General features: G+C 48.6%; 2 protein-coding genes across 2 annotated transcripts in view; one reads left to right on the forward strand and one right to left on the reverse strand.

Moving 5' to 3' along the window:
* Positions 1-6,312, forward strand: part of LHX4 (LIM homeobox 4) — a 39,624-nt gene extending 33,312 nt beyond the window's left edge. Inside the window, exons 4-6 of the mRNA XM_045811460.2 lie at positions 3,087-3,241; positions 3,556-3,727; positions 5,901-6,312. Of these exons, the coding sequence (XP_045667416.1) occupies positions 3,087-3,241; positions 3,556-3,727; positions 5,901-6,295 (722 nt within the window). The 3' untranslated portion in view covers positions 6,296-6,312. The remainder of the gene's footprint in view (positions 1-3,086; positions 3,242-3,555; positions 3,728-5,900) is intronic.
* Positions 6,313-15,152: 8,840 nt separating this feature from the next.
* The window catches only part of ACBD6 (acyl-CoA binding domain containing 6), a 204,856-nt gene continuing 200,487 nt past the window's right edge, over positions 15,153-19,521 (reverse strand). Inside the window, exon 8 of the mRNA XM_045811483.2 lies at positions 15,153-15,748. Coding sequence (XP_045667439.2) covers positions 15,738-15,748 — 11 coding nt within the window. The 3' untranslated portion in view covers positions 15,153-15,737. The remainder of the gene's footprint in view (positions 15,749-19,521) is intronic.

Here is a 19,521-nt window from a genome sequence, read left to right on the forward strand (position 1 = left end):
GCTTTGGAGTCAATCATGACGTCATAGAAGATTAGGGCATCTTGTCAGGGATAAACCATCAAAGCAGAGGGGCTCAGGGAGAGCCCAAGCTGCCTTTGGAGCTCTGATGCCCTCCCCCAGAGATACTAAGAATGCGTGACCTCCCTCCAGGCCGGCGGCGGCTTCTCATCATCAGAGGCCTTGTTCAGACCCTGAGCATTCGTGGCCTGGCACCCACCTCTGCTGGGGACGATTCCAGAGGAGGGGGAGACTAGCTGGGGAGGCAAGAACGACAGTGGAGTGAACACTTTTATCAAGGATTATTTGAGCCACACCAGACATCTGGGGGACACTGGATTTGGCATCAGAGGCTGGTGGACATCTCTGCTCAGTTACTAACTTGGGGCCCCTGGCCAGCTATGTAACTGGTTGAGCCTTGGCTTCTCAGTTCTGTATGGGGGTGGGGGGGTAGTAGCACCTGCCACATAGGGCTGGTTCCTGAGGTCTACATAGGATAGCACCAGAACGGATGCTGAATGAGAGTGAGACCCACGAGGAAGATGAGTGTCAACAGGGGGGTGAGATCTGCTTTAGGTTTTCAAGTAGCCGAAAGTTACACAGTATTCCTGACCCGTTCCTCCTGCCTCTGGCTGTCGGTGGGGTAGGGCCTACTCCATCCTGTGGAATCCAGGTGACCCTTAATGCAGCAGGGGGCCTTTGTCTGCTTTGGGACATTTGACTCTTTTTCAGTTTTAATTCCTCCTTGCTGATCTAAACCCTCTTTCAGGCTTACAGTTCCCTCCCCTTGGGCTACACAAAGGACCGAACATCAGCTATTTGTACCTTAGTGCGAATGGTTTTGTTCATTTGTTACATCTCCCTGAATATTTGCATTTTCAATATAATGAGGTTGCATTTTATGCCAGGGACAAGTGCTAGGAGACCCTGAATAATTCAAAACGAACGTATTTTAAGACTAATTTTCCCATAGGAATTAATGTAAAAAGTAGGAGGGGGGGATGTATTCTGGAAGCACATAAATCTATAACCGGTGAAGTGTATCTTTGCCTTAATGCTACTTTTTATTTTCTCAGCACTATCTCTAATACCTTGCAGAATGCTCTCTCCTAAATTAACAGCCTAGGATATCATGGTCTCGCTTGGCCTTCTTCATAGCGTTTTATCACATTTAACTTCCGTACCAAAGTTATTGATTTTTGGGTACATTTTTCAGCACGAGCACTGCCACCACTACTTAATGAATACTTGGATGACATTGTTATAGGATATAAAAAAGATTTTAAATTATAATAACAGCGAATGTTAAAATAACAGCATAATAGTCCCCATAATCGCAAGAAGAAAGTCCTGTGCACGTAGGCAGCAGTTCTGAACCCAGGGGCCACCCACCCTCGATGACGGGCAGATCCCAGTGGCCACGGTGAAAACAGTTTCTAAATCACCAGGCTGGCCTATTTAAAAATTAGACAATTCTTGATGAATTACATCCTTTTGCTGGTTTCATTATTTCAAATTTTTGATCTGAAGACCGTAGAGATGTTTTAATAGAGCACTATTTCATACTGGCATCAAATGCTGTCCTGCTGTCATCTCTACAAACAGGGGCAGAAGGGATGGATTCCTTATGACAGAATTTAAAGAACTTGGGAGGTTTTCCTCAGTCTCTGCCATGGCGGCTCTGGAAGCCTTGCTCTTTGGATCCAGGACTCCAGGGAGGGGATGGGTGGCAAGGGTTTGAGGACAATAATGGCTCTGCTGGAGCAGAAAACAGCCCAAGGAGAGAGGACTGGCGACTTCATCCTCCCCGGCCGCATGCATGACTGCCGAGTGGACTCGGGCCTGCATGCTGCCCCACTCAGGGCAGGCGCAGGTGCCCCAGGCTCCAGAGTGGGGAGGGTACTGGCCCACGTCACTCCCTTGCTCAGCAAGAAGGTTGAACCCAGGTCTTCAGGCTGCAAGAAACACTTTTCAGAATTGTCGTAAGGACTGTTTGCACATCAAGTTCTCAGATCACACCAGGCACATAGTAGGTGCTTAGCAAATACTGGCTATTATTGATCCTAAGAGATGGTTTTCTTGAATGGAAAGGAAGGTAGGAAGGTAACAGAGACATTTTAAAGGGCCCGGGGGAGGGAACACAGAAGACCCAGAGAGCCAGGCCTGGAGCGATGGCGGTTTGTGGACTCGGGTGCCCTGCAGAGAACGGGCAGAGGTCTAGCGCCGGGAGAGGGACAAACCGTCCGCTCTTGGCTGTGTGCTCCTGACTGCGCACAGGCGCCCTGCTCTGGGCTGAACAAACCAACCTCTGACGACGGGAACAGCAGGCTTATTAGCTCGATGCTCAGAATCCACCGAAGACTGTGGATCGGTCAGTGTGTTGTCCTGAACACTCTTCAGACCAGTGGTTTTCAAAAAATTTTGACTATGACCCCAAGTAAGAAACTCATTTTCAACTCAGCACACATATATTCATACCACGAACACTAAGCAAGTCCTGTGAACCATGCTTGCCCTCCTCTCTCCCATTCCATCCCATGCATCATATTCCGCCCCAAATTTTTGATCCACTCAATTGACAATACAAACCACTAGTGGGTTCTGACCCGTAATCGGATGCTTAGATGACTGGCCAATGAGCAGGTCACCCCTGCTGAGCTCAGGGAGGCCACTGCGAAGGGACCTGGGAAAAGGGAGGCTCCGAGGGGAGGAGGGGCAGAGGTGTCTGGGCACAGCCCAGAACTCACATCGCTCATCCTGGCTCATGCGCCTTCACAACCCAGGATGTCCAACCAGAGCCTCTGCCATGACGGGGAAGCACGTGGAATTGTACACCCTCAGTGGGGCGGGAGCCCCCGTGTGGCAGGGCTGGGGGCACGGAGAGGGGCGGGGAGCTGAGGAAGGACTGTTGTCCTCACTTTTCCGTGACTCGGAAAGGCCTGGGGTGAGGAGTGGGCTCCGGCGGGTCGTTCACCATTCCTTCCCATGGCTCTGCCCATGGTGGGCGAGACCGCAAGAGAGGAGGAAGGGGGATGGGGCCCAGCTGCTTTGGGCAGGCGGAGGCCAGTAAGGGGTGGTCTACACTGCAGATGACTCCGAGGCCGGGGCCAAGCGGCCCAGAACCACCATCACAGCCAAGCAGCTGGAGACGTTAAAGAACGCCTACAAGAACTCCCCCAAGCCCGCCCGGCACGTGAGGGAGCAGCTTTCCTCGGAGACCGGCCTGGACATGAGGGTCGTACAGGTGAGCCGTCTGGGGGTCCCAGGCCTGCGCCCTCCTGCTGGGCCAGGGTAGGGAGGGGGTGGCCTGGGCGGGTGTGTGGTTCCGTGGCCTCTTCGCTTGCAAGAGGGAGGCTCAGGGAGCGCACCGGGGAGCTGAGCTCCGGCCGTTAAGGGGGGCGAGCTTCCGGGAGCAGAGACTAGCGGGCACATCACACTCCTGGCCCTGACCTCGCCCGACGAGTCTTGCCCGTCTCCAGCTACCTGTCCTGGGGACCCTGGGGGCCTTGGGTTTGCGGCGGACGCTCCCTGAGTGGGTCCCTTCTGCTCGTGCGGCAGGTTTGGTTTCAGAACCGAAGGGCCAAGGAGAAGCGCCTGAAGAAGGACGCGGGGCGGCATCGCTGGGGGCAGTTCTATAAGAGTGTTAAGCGGAGCCGGGGCGGCAGCAAGCAGGAGAAGGAGAGCTCTGCGGAGGACTGTGGGGTCAGTGACAGTGAGCTGAGCTTCCGAGGTGAGCAGGGCTGGAGGGGCGAGGCCGAGGCCTTAGGAAAGGCCCCTTGGAAGCAGTAATTCTTGACCTGCAGGAGGGACCTTTCTCGAGGCCTTGACAACTGCTTCCTGAAGCCAGGCTCTTCCCAGTGACTTGTAGTAAAGGGTGGGGGGTGGCAGTGGCCCTTCAGATGGGACAAGGAGTAGGAAACGAGAGCTCTGCTGCAGAAATGTGGAAGCTGGCTTCCCCAGGACCGTGGGCCCCAAGGCCTCCCCTCCTTTCCTGCTGCCTGGGGCTCTCTCACCGCCAGTGCAGCTGGGAACAGACAGCTGTGTCTCGGCCCCTGCCCTCAGCCCCCCTCCTGCATTTCCCTCCCTTGCAGGGGTGCTGGCCTCCCTTCCGTGATCCCCTGGAGTAACCTCTCCCTCCTCTCCCGGTGGTGGGGAGGACGCGCTCAGGAGGCCCTTTGCCCTGGGAAGTCACTGCTGTGAGTGCACGCAGGATGGGACAGGCCCCCCTTCGGAAGTCCCTTCCCCCGCGGCTCACTTCATCCTGTCCCCTGCACACAGCTCTGCCGCATGCGCTTCGTTCGAATCTGCGCATCAGCAAAATGGCCAATCACCGCATGTTTTGGATCCCGAGGTTGTTTGCAAATAGTCATAACGATTCTCATTTACTGAGTCCTCAGCTGTGGAAGGTCCTCTGTTGTAGGTGGCTAGAAAGAGTAGTGGCGGGGGGGCCCAGAAATCCGGTGGCCAGTTGTGGCTTTCTCAGATCAATTCACTTTTCTTGAGGCTCAGTTTCTGCATCTGTAAACGGGGAACAACTACATTCTTGCCCATCTCATTGTTGTGGGGTTCAATGAACACCACTGACTGTGGACGTGTTTGGGTGAAGCTCAGCACAGTTTTAACACTTGGAAGACACGACTGTCCCCACCGGGAGCCTGTGGACCCCACAGAGGGTCGTACGGAATGACAGGTGTAGGCGAAAGGCCAGATAACGGCCATTTTCCAGTGGAGCTGAGCCTTCATCGTTCTGCCCCCTTTAAAGAGCATGAGCTCTCCTTCCCCCTTTTCATTTGCAGGGTGGAGTGGTGAGGCGCAGGCCTAGGGCAGGCTGTCAGAAGGAATGGGTGTTGAAGTCTAGTCTGGGGAGACTCAATAGGAGCTGATGCACTGGCCCAGGGTGGGAATAGAGAAGGAAGTTCACGGGGCAGAGGCTGGACCCAGCTGCCGGCCAGAGCACAATGCCCTGAGAGGACTGTCGCCCACTCAGGAGGTCTGTCCTGTGGACCCTGGGAAGGGCTCAAGAGCCTATGCTCACCTTCCAGCCCTATTGGTGGAGTTAAGAAAGCCATTGAACCTGATCTGAGCTGCCCACAACGTCTGGAACATGCAGGATCGTTGCGTCTTGCGTTGTAGCTCTTTTCTGTTGGGTGCAGGTGGGACCCCAGGTTGACATGTCATGGGTCTGTCTGGGTAATTATAGAACTCTTTATTTCTTAAGACTAAAACCGCTCGCCTCTTTTGGGGAGATACATGCTTCTAGGTAGCACAGGCTCCATTAGAAACCCTTAATGAAATTCTTCAAGAAACAAGAAGGTCCATTTGCCTTAGTCAAGTCAATGCTTTGTCCCCAGTGAAGAGCTTATTCGATTGAGAGAGAAACCAAGTCCTTCGATATTGAACTGCTTTTCCAGGTAGACCAGAAGGATTTTGTATATATGCCTAAGAGCGGCCCTCAGCTGCCCTTACCACGTGGGCCAGCTTCTTTCCCAACCAACGAAACCAAGCACTTTTCTCAGCCTGAAAGCTTTCAGATTAAATCTTGTCAGCACGTGGTTTCCATTTGTGAGGCTGATAACGTACGACTCACAAACCGCAGGCATTCATATTCTTTAGTGTAGCCATCTTGGTACGTGAGCCACACGGGACCTACAAACTCAGCAGACATTTGTCCAGCCTTCTGGGATCTGCCTTCAGTCTCCACAGGTGTTTCTTCTGTGTTTCCCCTCGATGTGGGTCAGTCTCTGGATGCCAGGTTGACAGTGTTGGCGTCTGACTCATGCATGGCAGTGAGGCAGCTTCCATCCTTGGGCTTCTTTCTTGGTCATGTGTATTCCTAGGTTGTGAAGAACAGGGACCACTGGAGTCCTGGCGGCTGACAACAAATCTCGTTCTTTTGTCCACAGAGGAGCAAATTCTCTCAGAACTTGGCCACACCAATAGGATTTATGGCAACGTGGGGGACGTTACAGGCGGACAGTTAATGAATGGGAGCTTCTCCATGGACGGGACAGGACAATCCTATCAGGACTTGAGGGATGGGAGCCCCTATGGAATCCCCCAGTCTCCCTCCTCCATATCGTCCCTGCCATCCCACGCTCCTTTGCTCAATGGGCTGGATTACACAGTGGACAGTAATTTGGGCATCATTGCGCATGCAGGGCAGGGAGTGAGCCAGACGCTGAGAGCCATGGCTGGGGGACCCACCTCTGACATCTCCACGGGAAGCAGTGTAGGCTATCCCGACTTTCCAACGAGCCCAGCCTCTTGGCTCGATGAAATGGATCATCCTCCTTTTTAAACATCTCTCCTCCCCACCCTACCCATCCTGGCTTGAGAGAATATCTTCAAGGATCAAAAGAGACTTGCCTTTTAAGGATCAAAAGTGCGCCAATGTGAATTTCCATTATTTTCAATGGAAGTCCTCCGCTGATCCCTAGGCGGGCGAGAGACCAGACCACACGAGGGCCCTGTTATCCTGGGGAAGTAGCGGGAAGGCAGCCTCCTCTCAGAACACAGCACAGGGGTGCAGAGCCTGGAGCGCTAGGGTGCTGCTTGGTGGCTTCCTACCCCCGTCCTGCTTACAGGCTTTGGCTGCTCGGTGCTTGGTAGCACGAGGGGACCGTCAGGCCACCTTGGCCTTTGGGAACTCTGCTCCGACTGGTGTGTCCCATGAGATGCCTCCCGAACCACTACCACTGCTCTCACCAGAACTGAGGTTGCTGGGGTAGAGGCGTCATGGCCCTTGAGCATACTAAAAGTGATCTCTGGACCACCCTATTGAACTCGAATTTTGAAAATAAAAGGTCACTTATTAAAGGTCAGTGAAAACTTTGATGGCCACCGTTTGATATTGAAAACGTCCCATTCTTCTTCTTCTTCTTTTTTTTTTTTTTTTGCTGTGAAAAATATGACTTCTTCCCTGCCCAGAAATACAAGCCAGACAATATTTGTCAGTTTGGGTTTTTTAGAAATCCCGTCCCTATCACTGAATCCCTGATGGCAAGAAGTGGTTTTCCTTGCAGGTGACTCAGGCTGGAGCTGAGTAGCCCTGGACCATCACAGCGACTGCCCGACGAGTCCCCTGTGCACACTGTGCCTTTTTAATTTGCTCGTACCATTTATTCCACAAGACAGGCTGTGGGTTACAAGGTGATCAAAGCTAAAATACGGACAGGACAGAACGACAATCAGTGCAAGCGTGCAGGCGCATGTGGATTTTAGACGTGCCGTCTGCTTAGCCGTCGGCAGGCGAGCGTCGCAGAGCTCCCCATCCCGCAGGCCGAGGCGGCCTGGAGTCTGCTTGGCAGGCGCTGGCGTACCTGAGCTTGCGAGCCCACCCCACCGGCAGTCAGCCCGCCCCAGCCCTTGAAAAACGAGAGCTTTCTCTGTGCTAGCTGACTCAATTGGACAGTTCTGGAATCTTCCAAGAACTAGTCATGCTTTTTGGCCTATCTTGGTTGGGAGGAATCGCTAGGGAGCGTCCAAAGGGTCCCAAGTGGTTCTTGGGCCGCATCTCCCTGGGCTGCTGCCTGGGCTCGGCCTGGCCCTGTGGCGTCCCCGGCCTGCGCTCCGTAAGGCAGAGCTCTGCAGCCAGCGGCGGCGACGACCGTCAGCTTGCAGGTTTGCTCTGACGCCTCACGCAGCCTGAGGCCTGCGGCAGGGGCTCGTTGAGCTGCCCCCGCCCCCAGCCCTGCCCCGCGGTCTGCAGGCCCCACGCGGGGAACCGCCGGGGTGAGCGAGTGGTGCCGCAGCTCCTACCTTACCGCACCTCGGCGGGTCGGGAAGTACCCCGGGCACGCTGCGGGGGCGCGGGGGGCGTCAGTCCGGTCCCCTTGGGAGATGGTGGTTCAGCCTCCATTTTCTTAAACAAGAGAGCAGGGAAGGGTGAGAAGGCATTGCCTTTCTCTCACACGAAGTGACGGGGCACCCTTCCTTCTGTGAGCGCCCCGTCACCTTTTGAGGACCACGGGATTCAGGCACACGGCGGGCAGGCTAAAGGAAGACATAAAACACTTCTTTTGGCTGCTGCATCTACTGGAGACTCCTTTCCAGGACTAAACTGAGGTCAGTCAAGCTTCTCGAAAAGAGGTAGTCAGTGAATTCCTGGGATCACCTTTGCTCCGATCCGTTCGGATTGTCCCGTTATTTTTGGTGTGCTGCCGCTGCTGTGATTTTTGCTTGCAGAGTCTACAAACGTAGACTTCTTCAGGCTCCCGGTGGGGGGGGGGGGTGTCAGGTTGCTCCTGGGAATTCGCCAGTAGTGGGGACGCTGGGAGTGGGAGCGGGGACACACATGCAAGATAAGCCGTGTGAGGGAAAGGAAGACACAACTGTCCTTTTGGAGGACAGCTTCTTCCACACACTAGTCTTTGCAGGCTGCTTGCAGGACGCAGGAGAAAGACAGTGTCGGGCCGTGAACCAGTGACACACTGTCCCACGCAGACCGCTATCTCGGCTTGACTGTTTGGCCTAGTGACTCATGAGACGTCAGAGGCACTTCACATTTGTCATGCGTACAGTGCCGGGTGGGCAGACTCTCTAGAGAGACAGGCCCCCTCTCTGTGTGCCACTGGTTTTTTAAGATCAGCTGAAGTTGACCTGGTTTTGGTCTTGTATGTGACTTCCTCGTGCTCACTCCCGATTCAGCGGTGGGAGAACGGGAGGCTGTCCGCGTTCCCGCTACTAGCCTAAGTCTCCCGCCGCACAGCGAGCCGTGCAGCCGACGGTGCTAGCAGCCTGCGGTTGTGGTGGGGTCGGCTGCCTTGAAGAGCCCTTTCGAGAGCACTGGCCAGAAAGCCGGAGTGGCCTGAACGAGTTCCCTGTGGCCACCTCCCCAGAAAGCAGCAAGCACTGGTGTCTCATCTAGAAGAGGAGCCACCAGAGGCCTCAGATTGGAAGTGGGTCTCCTTGCAAGTGAGGTTAGCGTACGGGTGGGCCAGGGCCACCAGGGAGCCATCACATGCCAAGACGATTCCTTGGCTCTTCTGCGGCTCAGAGAGGGAGAAGAATAGAGCATCACCTTGAGGGTCTCGTAAAGGCACTCGTCTAGCGCTCATTATGGTGATACTCTAATATGACAGTAATAGTCTAGTACTGAGGTACAAGGTGCTCCGTGGGAGTGGTTTCCTCCTTACTAAAACGATACGGATGAATTATCAAAATGAAATGAGAACTTCTAGAGGCATTTACAATATTTGGGTCTGTCTTTGGCTCTAGGAGGGCAATGAACTAGCAACCCTTATCTGCAGCGCCTGGCTGGTAGACCTTAGGGTAGGTGGCTTCTGAATCCAGGAGCAAATTAAAGGCAGAAAGAAAAACACCCCGCCCCCAAGTTTCCAGGGGTAACTGGTATGAGCAAAAATGGGACCTGAGCGGCTACGGAAGAATCTACATTTGCCGAGAAGAAAAGCATAGAGGAAATACCAAATCCAAGGGCTAAGCCTGCCCTCTAGGTAAATCACATTGCTGGGGAGCCTGGCTCCTTGCAGGGACTTGCTGTGCAACTCGAGGCCAACCCCTCTCCATCTTCGCGCTTTCTCTTTCCTGCCCCATCTGGTAGTTATGACTATAAAATGAAAATCAGCTAACATGACTCCTGCGAACGAGTACAGTGAAACATTAGGGAAAGAGAACAAGATGTAAGAAAAGCATTGTGGGGTGTCTTTAAAACTTGGTCTTTTTGTTTTTTCGCCAGCGTAAAACACGAAATCTAGTAAGATCACTGGGGCCATTAGATCTTCATAATGAAGTTCACATTGCAAAAAGTGTGAGAAGTCTGTAGAACAAAAGACATTAATGGCTGTGAAGCTCAAGCTGGTTATCGTGAGATAACTGCCTCCTGGCAGGAGGGGCTCTAAGGCTTCAGCTGAGCAGAAGCCCTCTGACAGGGCACGTCTGGCCCCCACGCTCCCATGTGACCCCTCCCATGCACCACGACTGACAACTCGGTCATAACCACGGAAATAATGACCATACCTCCTCAGCCAGCAGGGGCTGGAAGGACTGAGGAGGCTCATTTTTAAACATTGCACTTTAAAAATTGGAAACCATGAGATGAAGAAAAATTCAATTAAGCGGAAATGAGTTTTGTTTTATTGGCTGCTGCTGACGGGCTCTGGGCGTGCTGAAAGCTAAATAAAAAAGCACATCACTGGCTCTCTCTTTCTTGGATTGGTCCGTTGGCCCTTTTTGCAGTAGTTGCTCCAATTGCTCTAACACGGTGACTGGAGCCAAAAAGAGAGAGCACGGCAAAGCCATCCCACCCACACACTGCTTGGTAGGACCCCACGGAAAGCACAGTTTCATGCTGCGAGCTCTGGTGAGGAGGCAGCTGCAGGTCTGGGAGGTGTGCCAAGCATTCCTTTCCTTAGGGAGGCAGAGCACAGGTGGACAGAGAAGGACACCCCCACTCTCGTCTGCTGCCCACCTAGAGACAGGAACCATTTGTACTTCCCCACTTGAGGACTGTGTTCAGCCAAACACGTGGGTTCAGGGCTGCAGGGACCCAGAAGCTGCTCTGAACTTGCATTCAGACCTCAAAGCCCCAGATCCCCTAAGCTCTGGATCGTTGCCCTCACCCTTGGCAGTGTAAATTTTGTACAGTTCAAAAGAAACATGAAGTCTCATTTCCTGGAAAAAATAAAAAAATTAAAAAAAAGGACCCACCCATCCCTATTTATTGCCATGTGACTTTGGAACACAGAAGCTGGTGCGTTCGTTTGTATGTGCCTCCTGTGTGTTGGCATGAGACGTGTATGGTAAAATTATGTCAAATAAATATGGAAATTCTTTAGAAGCGGATGTGTCTTGCTTTTCATTTTCGTTCTCTGGACGTTTTTTCTCTTGATATAATTAGGACAAAAAGCTGAGCTGACATGGGGTCCTTTCACTACTGGAAGGAAACCCAAAATACAATCCGAATGCCAGAACGACTTACAGCCATGAATACCACAAGTGCTCAATAAAGGTTCGATTAGAGGAAGTGCTCTGGTTTTCTGGCAGCAATTTCCTGGGACCCAATCCTCTGCTCCTAAACTTGGGGGATGGGCAGGGAAAACCCACTGACCACATAATCTTGGTTACTGTTTGTCCTGCTGCATTTGAGAAGTCCTACCCACTTAAACATGTTCTCCCTAGAAGAAGTATGTGCAAACATCTGTATCTGGGTGAGAGGTGGACCGAGGGATAGAAACACCTTCTCAGAGTCATCAGGGCTCCTTGATGAGCTCTTCTAGAAAAACCTTCATTCGGCTTTCTTCTCTGCAAGGGGTGTTAGCGGCGTGTGGAACCCGAAGGTTAGCGGGGGTGGGAAAAGCAACACGGCTTCTTTCATCAACAAAACTCACAGTCCTCCGATTTCTTTAGAGCTGGGCTTCCATCTAGGAAAAACTCAGAGTGCTTTTTCCATTAGTGATTGGTTTTATTTGAAGAGAAGATCCCAAACAGAGGTGCACTGCCCCATATGGCAGCTACTAGTCACACGTGGCTATTTCCCTTTAAACGGTTCATATTCAATAAAACTGCAAGTTTCGCTCCTCATGCGGGCTCTGTTTCAAGCGCTCAGTACTGCGGGTGGCCGGGAGCTACTGTATTTGGACCCACAGACACAAGCCCTTCAACTACCGCAGAGAGTTCTACTGGCCAAGTGCTGATGGAGTCTGCCGAGGGAGAATGGGCACAGCAAACTCAGCCATGTGGTAGATCCTCGCTCTCCCGCGGCCCTCGGGGAGGTAGTTCAAGACTCCTTAGACAGAGGGAGCATCAGCTTCTGTCACCCTATTTTGTGAGCAGCACTGCCCACAAGGACAGCTTGCTTGGGGGCAAGGGAGGGGGGCTGGGCTCTGGACTCCTGCGTCCACAGTCCAGTGCTGCCACCAGCTTGTTCTGACTCTCCGTAACCCCTGGACGCGTGCTGTGCCCCACGGTCCACACCGTCACCCAGGAAAGACACTGCCTCCCGGGCAGACATACAGCGAGATCCTTGGGGGGCTTGAAGGTCTTTTAGTGAAGACCCAAATCTCTGCCATCAGGAGAGGGAATTAGGCTGAGGAAGGCGGCCAGGATGGGTGAAGATAAGGGCATCACGTGGGAGTGGGGGTGCTGGTGGAGGATGGCAGCAGGTGCTGGACACGAGGACTTGTTTCCTCCACTAGCCCAGTCCCTTGGGTGGTTGAGAGGGAGAGTCGCAAAGCGGCTGTGAAGGGCTCTGCTGCTCTCAGATGCTCTCAGATGAGTACATCTGAGCATTCCCGAGGCACTAGTGACGGGCCCCGAGAATTCGGCTAGTGTGCGCACTACACAGCACGTCTCGAGTCTTCCACCTTCAAACCCCTCATCGTCAGCCGGTCTACACGGAGCCTTTGCTCTCAGGAGGCTGGCAACCGTTTCGAGGATATCAGGCTGACAATCCATCTCCGCTCTGTGCTCTGCGTGCACAGCTGCCACCACGATGCCAATCTGTAACTTTTTGGAATTACGAGATGCGTTCTCAGCTCACAAAGGAAGCGGAGGATCTGATTCTCTAATTTTTTTTTTTTTCTTCCCTTTGGCTTGGTCACTAGGAACCAGCTCCTGCGCAGTGTGATTTTCTGACAGTGGCTTTTCAAAAAGCTGCAAGAAGAATATAGGAGAGAAATCCCCGGCCAGACTAAAGTCAGACACAAACTCAAGAGGGCGAATGAAGGCTCAACATTCGTGTTTTCACTGCTTTTCTTTCTTTCTCCTTGGGCCTAGGATTGGACTCAGCTAAAATCAGAAAAGGATAGTAAGAGATCAACGGCTAATTATTGTGTTGTAAATTTTCGCTGATTGCCAAACTAGAAGTAAAATCACGAGAGGTGATCCTTAACCCATCTGAATGTATTTCCTTAGATTTGCTATTTGAGGCATAGTTTCAAAATTGTCCTTTACGGTCTACACCTCTTGAGAAGAAGCCTGTTTCAGTTTCATCATTTGGAACTCCTGGTGCGTTCTTCATACTGTCCTCTGCCCACGGGGGGGGGGGGGGGGGGGATGGCGAGCGAAGGAGGGCGGGGTGCTTGCTGGGCTGCGGAGTGCGGTTTGGCGCCTCAGGGAAGTAGGTGGTGGCCACTGCTGCTGGAGCAAAACTCCAGTGTTTCTAAAATGGGGCCAAGTCATTAAGAAAAGGAAATAATTTTAAATTATATTTCAAAAAGGAGTAATAAAACTAAGCCATCCAAACTGTTACACAAAAATCTTCTAGATGATCCACTCCGGCCCTCGGAGCGTGGACGGCACCCTTCCGGAGAAGGTGGGCGTGGGCCTTTGCATTAACACCCGTCCCTGTATGATTCTGCATTTGTCTTCTTCTCTCGTTTTTGTCCAGTGTGACTTCAGGATCTTCCTTTAGAACCCTTTCCTTTGGTGATTTTTCCTTTTGCTATCTGCCCCGTTGAGCACAAACCCTGGTCTCTGCTATGCTATTAACTGGTATGTTATTCTGTAATTAAACGAACAAGGCACAGGACACCCCTGACAGGATACACATTCTTCCTTTCCTGAAGGGGGCTCCTCAGAGGAAAAGGTGCCCACGTGCTTTATTCGTTCTTCTGGTTGTTGGGCAGACCACCGAACCAGCCGGAATTTTCAAGACTGATAGAGGCTGGGCTGTCTCTGGAGCTGGGGAAAGTTTTGTTTTTGTTTTTAAGGTTTGTCTTTCTCTCATTTGCTGCCAACCCTGGACCAGGATCTCCGGTTGGTTGGGAGGGGTTTGGGGATTTTGGAAAGGCTGGGAATTACTTCCTGAAAGATAAAATACAGACCCAAAAAAAGTGGTCTTGGCACACACTTAGAGCTGGAAATAAGCAGTTTTTTTTTAAAAAGGTCATTAAAATGGTAAATAGGTTTCAACAGATGGCTTCAGCATAGCAACGGAAAGCCCAGGCAAGGACTTTGGGGTTAAATCTCATATTTTAGTCACCTGGGACCAGCTTATTATTCCAGAAAAACAAACATCTATAAAGTTGACAGCTCCCTCCCCTTCTCTAAAGTGGAGCCCTTGAAGGTTGGCTGCCTGCTGGCCAGCTCCTGGGCGGACTGCAGATAGTGACCTAGGGAACCGAAAGTCACTTTTTCGACACCTGTCAACTGCACGGCTTAAGCTCACCCAGGCTAGAGGGATATGGTGACCAGGAATCTTTATTACTGATGGGCCAGGACTTTTAGACTCAATATGTGTGCTGGCTTTATTATTTTTTTAGAATCATTTTAACATTTAATGCTCCTCAATTAAAGTGATTTCCTGGAGTGGATGCCAAGCTTCGTTTAGTTGCGCATTAACCACTTTCTGTATCAGTAGTTAAAGGCACTGAGGGATTTAAACAGCAATCCACAGGTCTGTTCAGTTAAGGTTTGGTGGAATAAAGCAGATTATAAACAATAATATATGTCTCTCTCTTCTTTTTTTGGAAGGGTTCCAAACTCAGAAACGGAGCTAAAGTGCTATAAACATATCCAGGCCTAAGCTCCGGCCCCACAGATGTACTCCGTGAAAGCCACGGGCATCGGCGGTGCCACTCTCTAGCCTGTGTGTGCGCGCACGTACTTTGAAAGAGCTTTTTATTACACAAAGTGTCCATCAACTGAACTTACCTTCTAAATATGAAAATGGAAACCAGGATTGCTACACAAGTGAGAGGACAAATAAATCCTGGCTGCAGTGTAGGTGATGAATTCGTTGATGCTGCCTCGCGCGGCCCCGAGGGAGGCCGTGCTCCAGTCCTAACGCTCTCACACCCGCCGCAGGCAGGAGCCCCAGGTCCGACAGGGCATTTCCCCACTGATCAGAGACGCCCACACTGGGGGCAGTGAGCTCCACCGGGAGGCAAACGAATGTGACGAGGGGCAGCTCCTGGGATGTTTCCCACCTGGCCTTTAACCTCAGAGTTCTATTGCAAACTCGCGTTCGTTCCTTCTAAGACCATGTAGGAAGAATATCAGAAAGGAAGCTTCTGTCTTGAGCACAAACTAGCACGCACCTTACGACTAACCCCATCTAGCTTTTGGGGCCTGGAGGTTTCCTGTTGCTGGAGGACGGGACACACCTTCAGAAGTGACTTCAGTACATGAATCCCCAAAGAAGAGACAGTAAAAAATGTAAGATAACGACATTTATAATTGTGCCAAGAAAAGTGATATGACAAAACACAGGAAAGAAAGTTTTGAAGAATTTATATGTAAAAATAAAAATAGTAAGAAATAAAAAGCCACAAATTTCCAGTAACTACTGGTGAACAAACCATTAAGTTCTGCTTTTCAGGGAGGAGCGTGACAAGAATATTTTAAGGACAAGTGAATGAAGATGAGGTTAGATAGCTTTTGCTGTTCAATGCTTCAGTGTAACACCAATTAATGCATATTTGAAAAATGGACCATCGCTGGTGCATGCTAAACCGGTGATGAGTACGACAAGGAAGGTGATTATTATTATCGGTCTGATAAGCACTATACTTTGGCCCCAAATCTCTCTGACGAAGGATACTACAGATGCTTATGGCAAAGCTCCAATAATGACCGTAATTTTCAAATCACATGATTACAACAGATTGCACTGAAAGCTTTTTATGCCCTAGGACAAAGTCCAATGTGTATATATAAAATCCATGAAGAGGCTCGATTATTAATGTACCTTTGAGTATGGCTGCTTTTGTTTCCACTGTAGCTTATCCTGATAATGTGGTGCAGGGAAAACTTTCTGACTTGGTATTGCGAAGCTTGGATAATCACCCTGATTCTGAAAAAAAAAAATAAGATCATGTAGATTGAAGTGCTTTACCTATAATAAAGCCCATAAAAAGATGAGCACGCTTACTATTTCTATTTATAGAACCTCGGACAGTTTCCCTGACAGTTCTGAGTTTTAATTCCCTCATTTGCAAAACAGAGAAAATACCAATTATTTCTACTTTTACAATTATTCTGAGGTTCAATTAAGATGCTCGTGCAGAGTCTTGTACAAAAGGTATAATTACTGCTACATCCTTGAAGTTAAGACGTATTGATTATAAGACACATTAGTTTATGTGTCACCAACCAAAAAAAAGTGTGCCTTAGAATGGATCAAATACAATATGGTAACTACTCTTGAAACATTTAATCCAAAATACCTTAGGATTTGGGATTTGAGACTCATTCACAAATATTTAAACTCAATATGTTTATTACTATATTGTAGTTGGTGGGTTACATACCTATTCTGTGATAAACATTTATTTATGAAGGGGATTTCTGGGGGACTTGAAGTCTGATGAAAGCTTTCAGGCTTCAGCTGTTAAATGTTAAATAAACAATTGAAAGTCTTCATGTTCAACTGAAGCATGTATTAGCCTGGGCACTGACCCCTTCTGCAACTCAAGCTCAGCTCTGCTATAATCATGCACCTTGCTCATTAACCCTCGGAGATGCCGTACTGTACACGGAATAATAACCCATAGCCAAGCAGTTAAACCTGGCAGGAAGCGAAGAAATACCTATTTAATAGAAAGGTTCACTTGATTATAGCAACCTTTTAGCTGGAAAATGCTGAAACATTAAAAAAAAAGGATATAATAGATACAATTCCAGATATTATACTTTGGTTGCTATCCTTCTACCTGACGAGCCTAAGAGATAACAAGATGTGGCCAATTGGCTGACTTCTTATATCTTTATTTGAGACATAGTTAGAGAAGGTTTAAAAGATTTCGTTTTTCGTAAGTAATTTATGAATTTCTATGAAACTTTTCAAGATACCTCATGCAATATCTGGAAATAACATCATGTAATTCTAAATATCCATGACAACGGGAAGAGGGAACGACAGTGGCCTGGAACAGTGTCTGTCATTCAGCAGGCTCTGAAAAAATCTCTGTGGATTGAATGGAGAAGAGCTTCAAAACTGTACAAGAGTTTTGTGGTCTAATAGACAGGACTGAGAGTCAGTAGACTTGGTCCTAACTGTGGCTCTACTACTCACACCTCTGTGATCTTGGGCAATTTAAGTAACCTGCGTGGATCTTCAATTCATTCTTGTTTAAGTGGCCTTAATGAACACCCGTGCTGCCTACTTGATAGGATTCCTATGGAGTGACAGATTGAATAATGCCCATGACAGACTGAATAATGCCCATGAAAGAACTCTGAAAAGTCAAAAAAGCTAAGTGCATATGAAAAGACATCACTAGTCATACAGAACTGAACACCTGGGTTCATTTCTGTCCGGCAGCAGAATCAGAGGGCAAAGATGTCAGAGACCAGCTTTTTGGCCAATCTCTCTTTAAAAATTTCCCCATGTGGTGATCGGTGATAAACTGCAGGATACCGTTGAAATCGTGGTCGGTGGTTCAAAAAAAAAAAAAACAAAAAAAAACTGCTTCTCTCATTCTTTCAGGTAGGCATGGTGACACCCCATATCACTTGGTAGGAGCACTTGAAACTATGAAAATAGGGTCAGTCAACAAAGATTTCTCTTTCTTGAAACACTGTAACAAGGAGTCAGGAAAAAGGGTTTTCAGTGGGATCCACAGACCCCTGGGGAGTCAGTCCATAGATGGGCTTCAGATCTATGAACTTTTCAAAATTCCATGCATAACACTGTATTCTAGGGAAGAGGTTCATAGTTCTTCAAAGTGTCTGGAACTCCCCAAGAGTTGAAAACACTGATCGAGTAGACTCCTGCAAGCATTCTGAAGATAACAACGATTCAGGTATTTTTCTTTGTCTCCTCTCTAATGGTTATTTGCATGATTCTCTTTTTAGTCCTCATTTTTCACTAGCGTGTATCAAAGCCACTGTGAAGGCAATCAGGGCCTCTTAGATTAGCTGGCGGAGAGCAAAGCAAATGGGAGTCATGAATAAAAAATAGTCCCTAGTGTTTTTCTGATCACAATATCTTCAGGAAAGAAAAAAGAAAACAAATTTCCTTTTGCAATGTTTTAGGGATATAGGAAAATGGGGCTAGGTATGTTTTTGTGTGTAGACATACACCTACAGAGGTGGCCTGAAGATAGGAAGAATTATCTTCTTGAGAACTGAGAATGAGGTAAGAATAGAAAGGCAATCTATAAACAGTCTAGAAGATTCAAGTGGTAAAGAACTACTCCTAACTCAGACAAATGTCTTTAGTTACCCACTGCTTTATGACCACTCCAACTGAACTAGTTTCCAGCTTGAGAACACAGAGGAGACTCAATTTTTAAAATACTATGTACAATAAAAATAACAAATCAGAGAGTTTCAACCAGGGATGAAGTAAATTGAATTCCAATCCCAGTAAACGTTAGGAAAAAAAAAAGCAACAATTATTTTGAAATACTTGTTGTGTCATGACCAGAAATGAACCTTCAGGAAAAGGTTTTCTAGGATATTTTAAAATATTAATTGGCTTGAACATTACTAATCTATCCAGGAAAAAAAATTATGCATAGCGGAACCAAAGTTATGCTAAATTAAATTATGTCCTGGTTTTATTCTGCTGAACTACAGGAAAAGATGGTTCGCCATGTACCTGGGAAGTTAGCTGCTTTCTGCTACAGTAAATTCGTGTTCTTTGCTTGGTGGGAACTATTGCAGCTTTTGCCAATGGAACTCATGATCCGGCTGAAGTGTGACGTACTACATAATAATTCAGTAATTTCAGGGGAATGAAAACAAACCAAGATCCAGTTTTCTGATATTTCTGGATGAAATCTTTCCCTCAAGCCACAGGGAGATGATCCATAGATTGTCATGAGAGTAAGGTTTTCGAAAATTCAAGTACCAGTGACAAAAGAATAGAGATTTTGGAAAATGATTTTAGAATGTACTTGAAAATGTAGAGTTGATGACTGTTTTTAATGACAGCTTTGAATGTAAATTTGAAGCCCTTAAAATAAAATTAATATAAAACAAGCTATAATCTTTGCTCAAAAACAATCTACATAGTTTTAGATGTACCAAAACAGGTTATAAAACACTTGTCTCAGAAATTTTAAGGTCAGGGGTGCCTGGGTGGCTCAGTTGGTTGAGTGTTCGACTCTTGATTATGGCTCAGGTCATGATCTCAGGGTCATGGGATTGAGCCCTGAGTTGGGCTCTGCTCAGTGGGGAGTCTGCTTGAGATTCCCTCTCTCTCCCTCTCCCTCTGCCCTCCTGCACGCTCTCTTTCTAAAATAAATAAGTCAATCTTAAAAAAAAAAAAAGACATTTTAAGGTCAAATTACAAAAGAGAAATGAGAAAAGGAGCTCCTTGATAGCTTCCTGCTTAGATAACTACCCTGTAAATCTGAAATGAATTAAACACTTTTTGATTTGCTAATGTCCTAAAAATGCACAAAGTACTATTAATGAAAGCTGAGTGCAACATCTTGGTCACTTTTACTGTAACTAATGAATAATGTTTGTTAAAACACAATGTGGAACACGAGAGAGTTCAGCTTAACGGCAGGTTGCAATGTGGCTGGGATTATGGGAAAAGAACAGATAATGAATAGAAAGCTCTACCAGAATTACAGTAATGTTTCAGTATGTACTAACATGCGATCACTTCCA

Source organism: Ursus americanus, chromosome 2, assembly GCF_024610735.1.
Source record: "Ursus americanus isolate L20-20 chromosome 2, mUrsAme1.1.p, whole genome shotgun sequence".
Lineage (NCBI taxonomy): Eukaryota > Metazoa > Chordata > Mammalia > Carnivora > Ursidae > Ursus > Ursus americanus.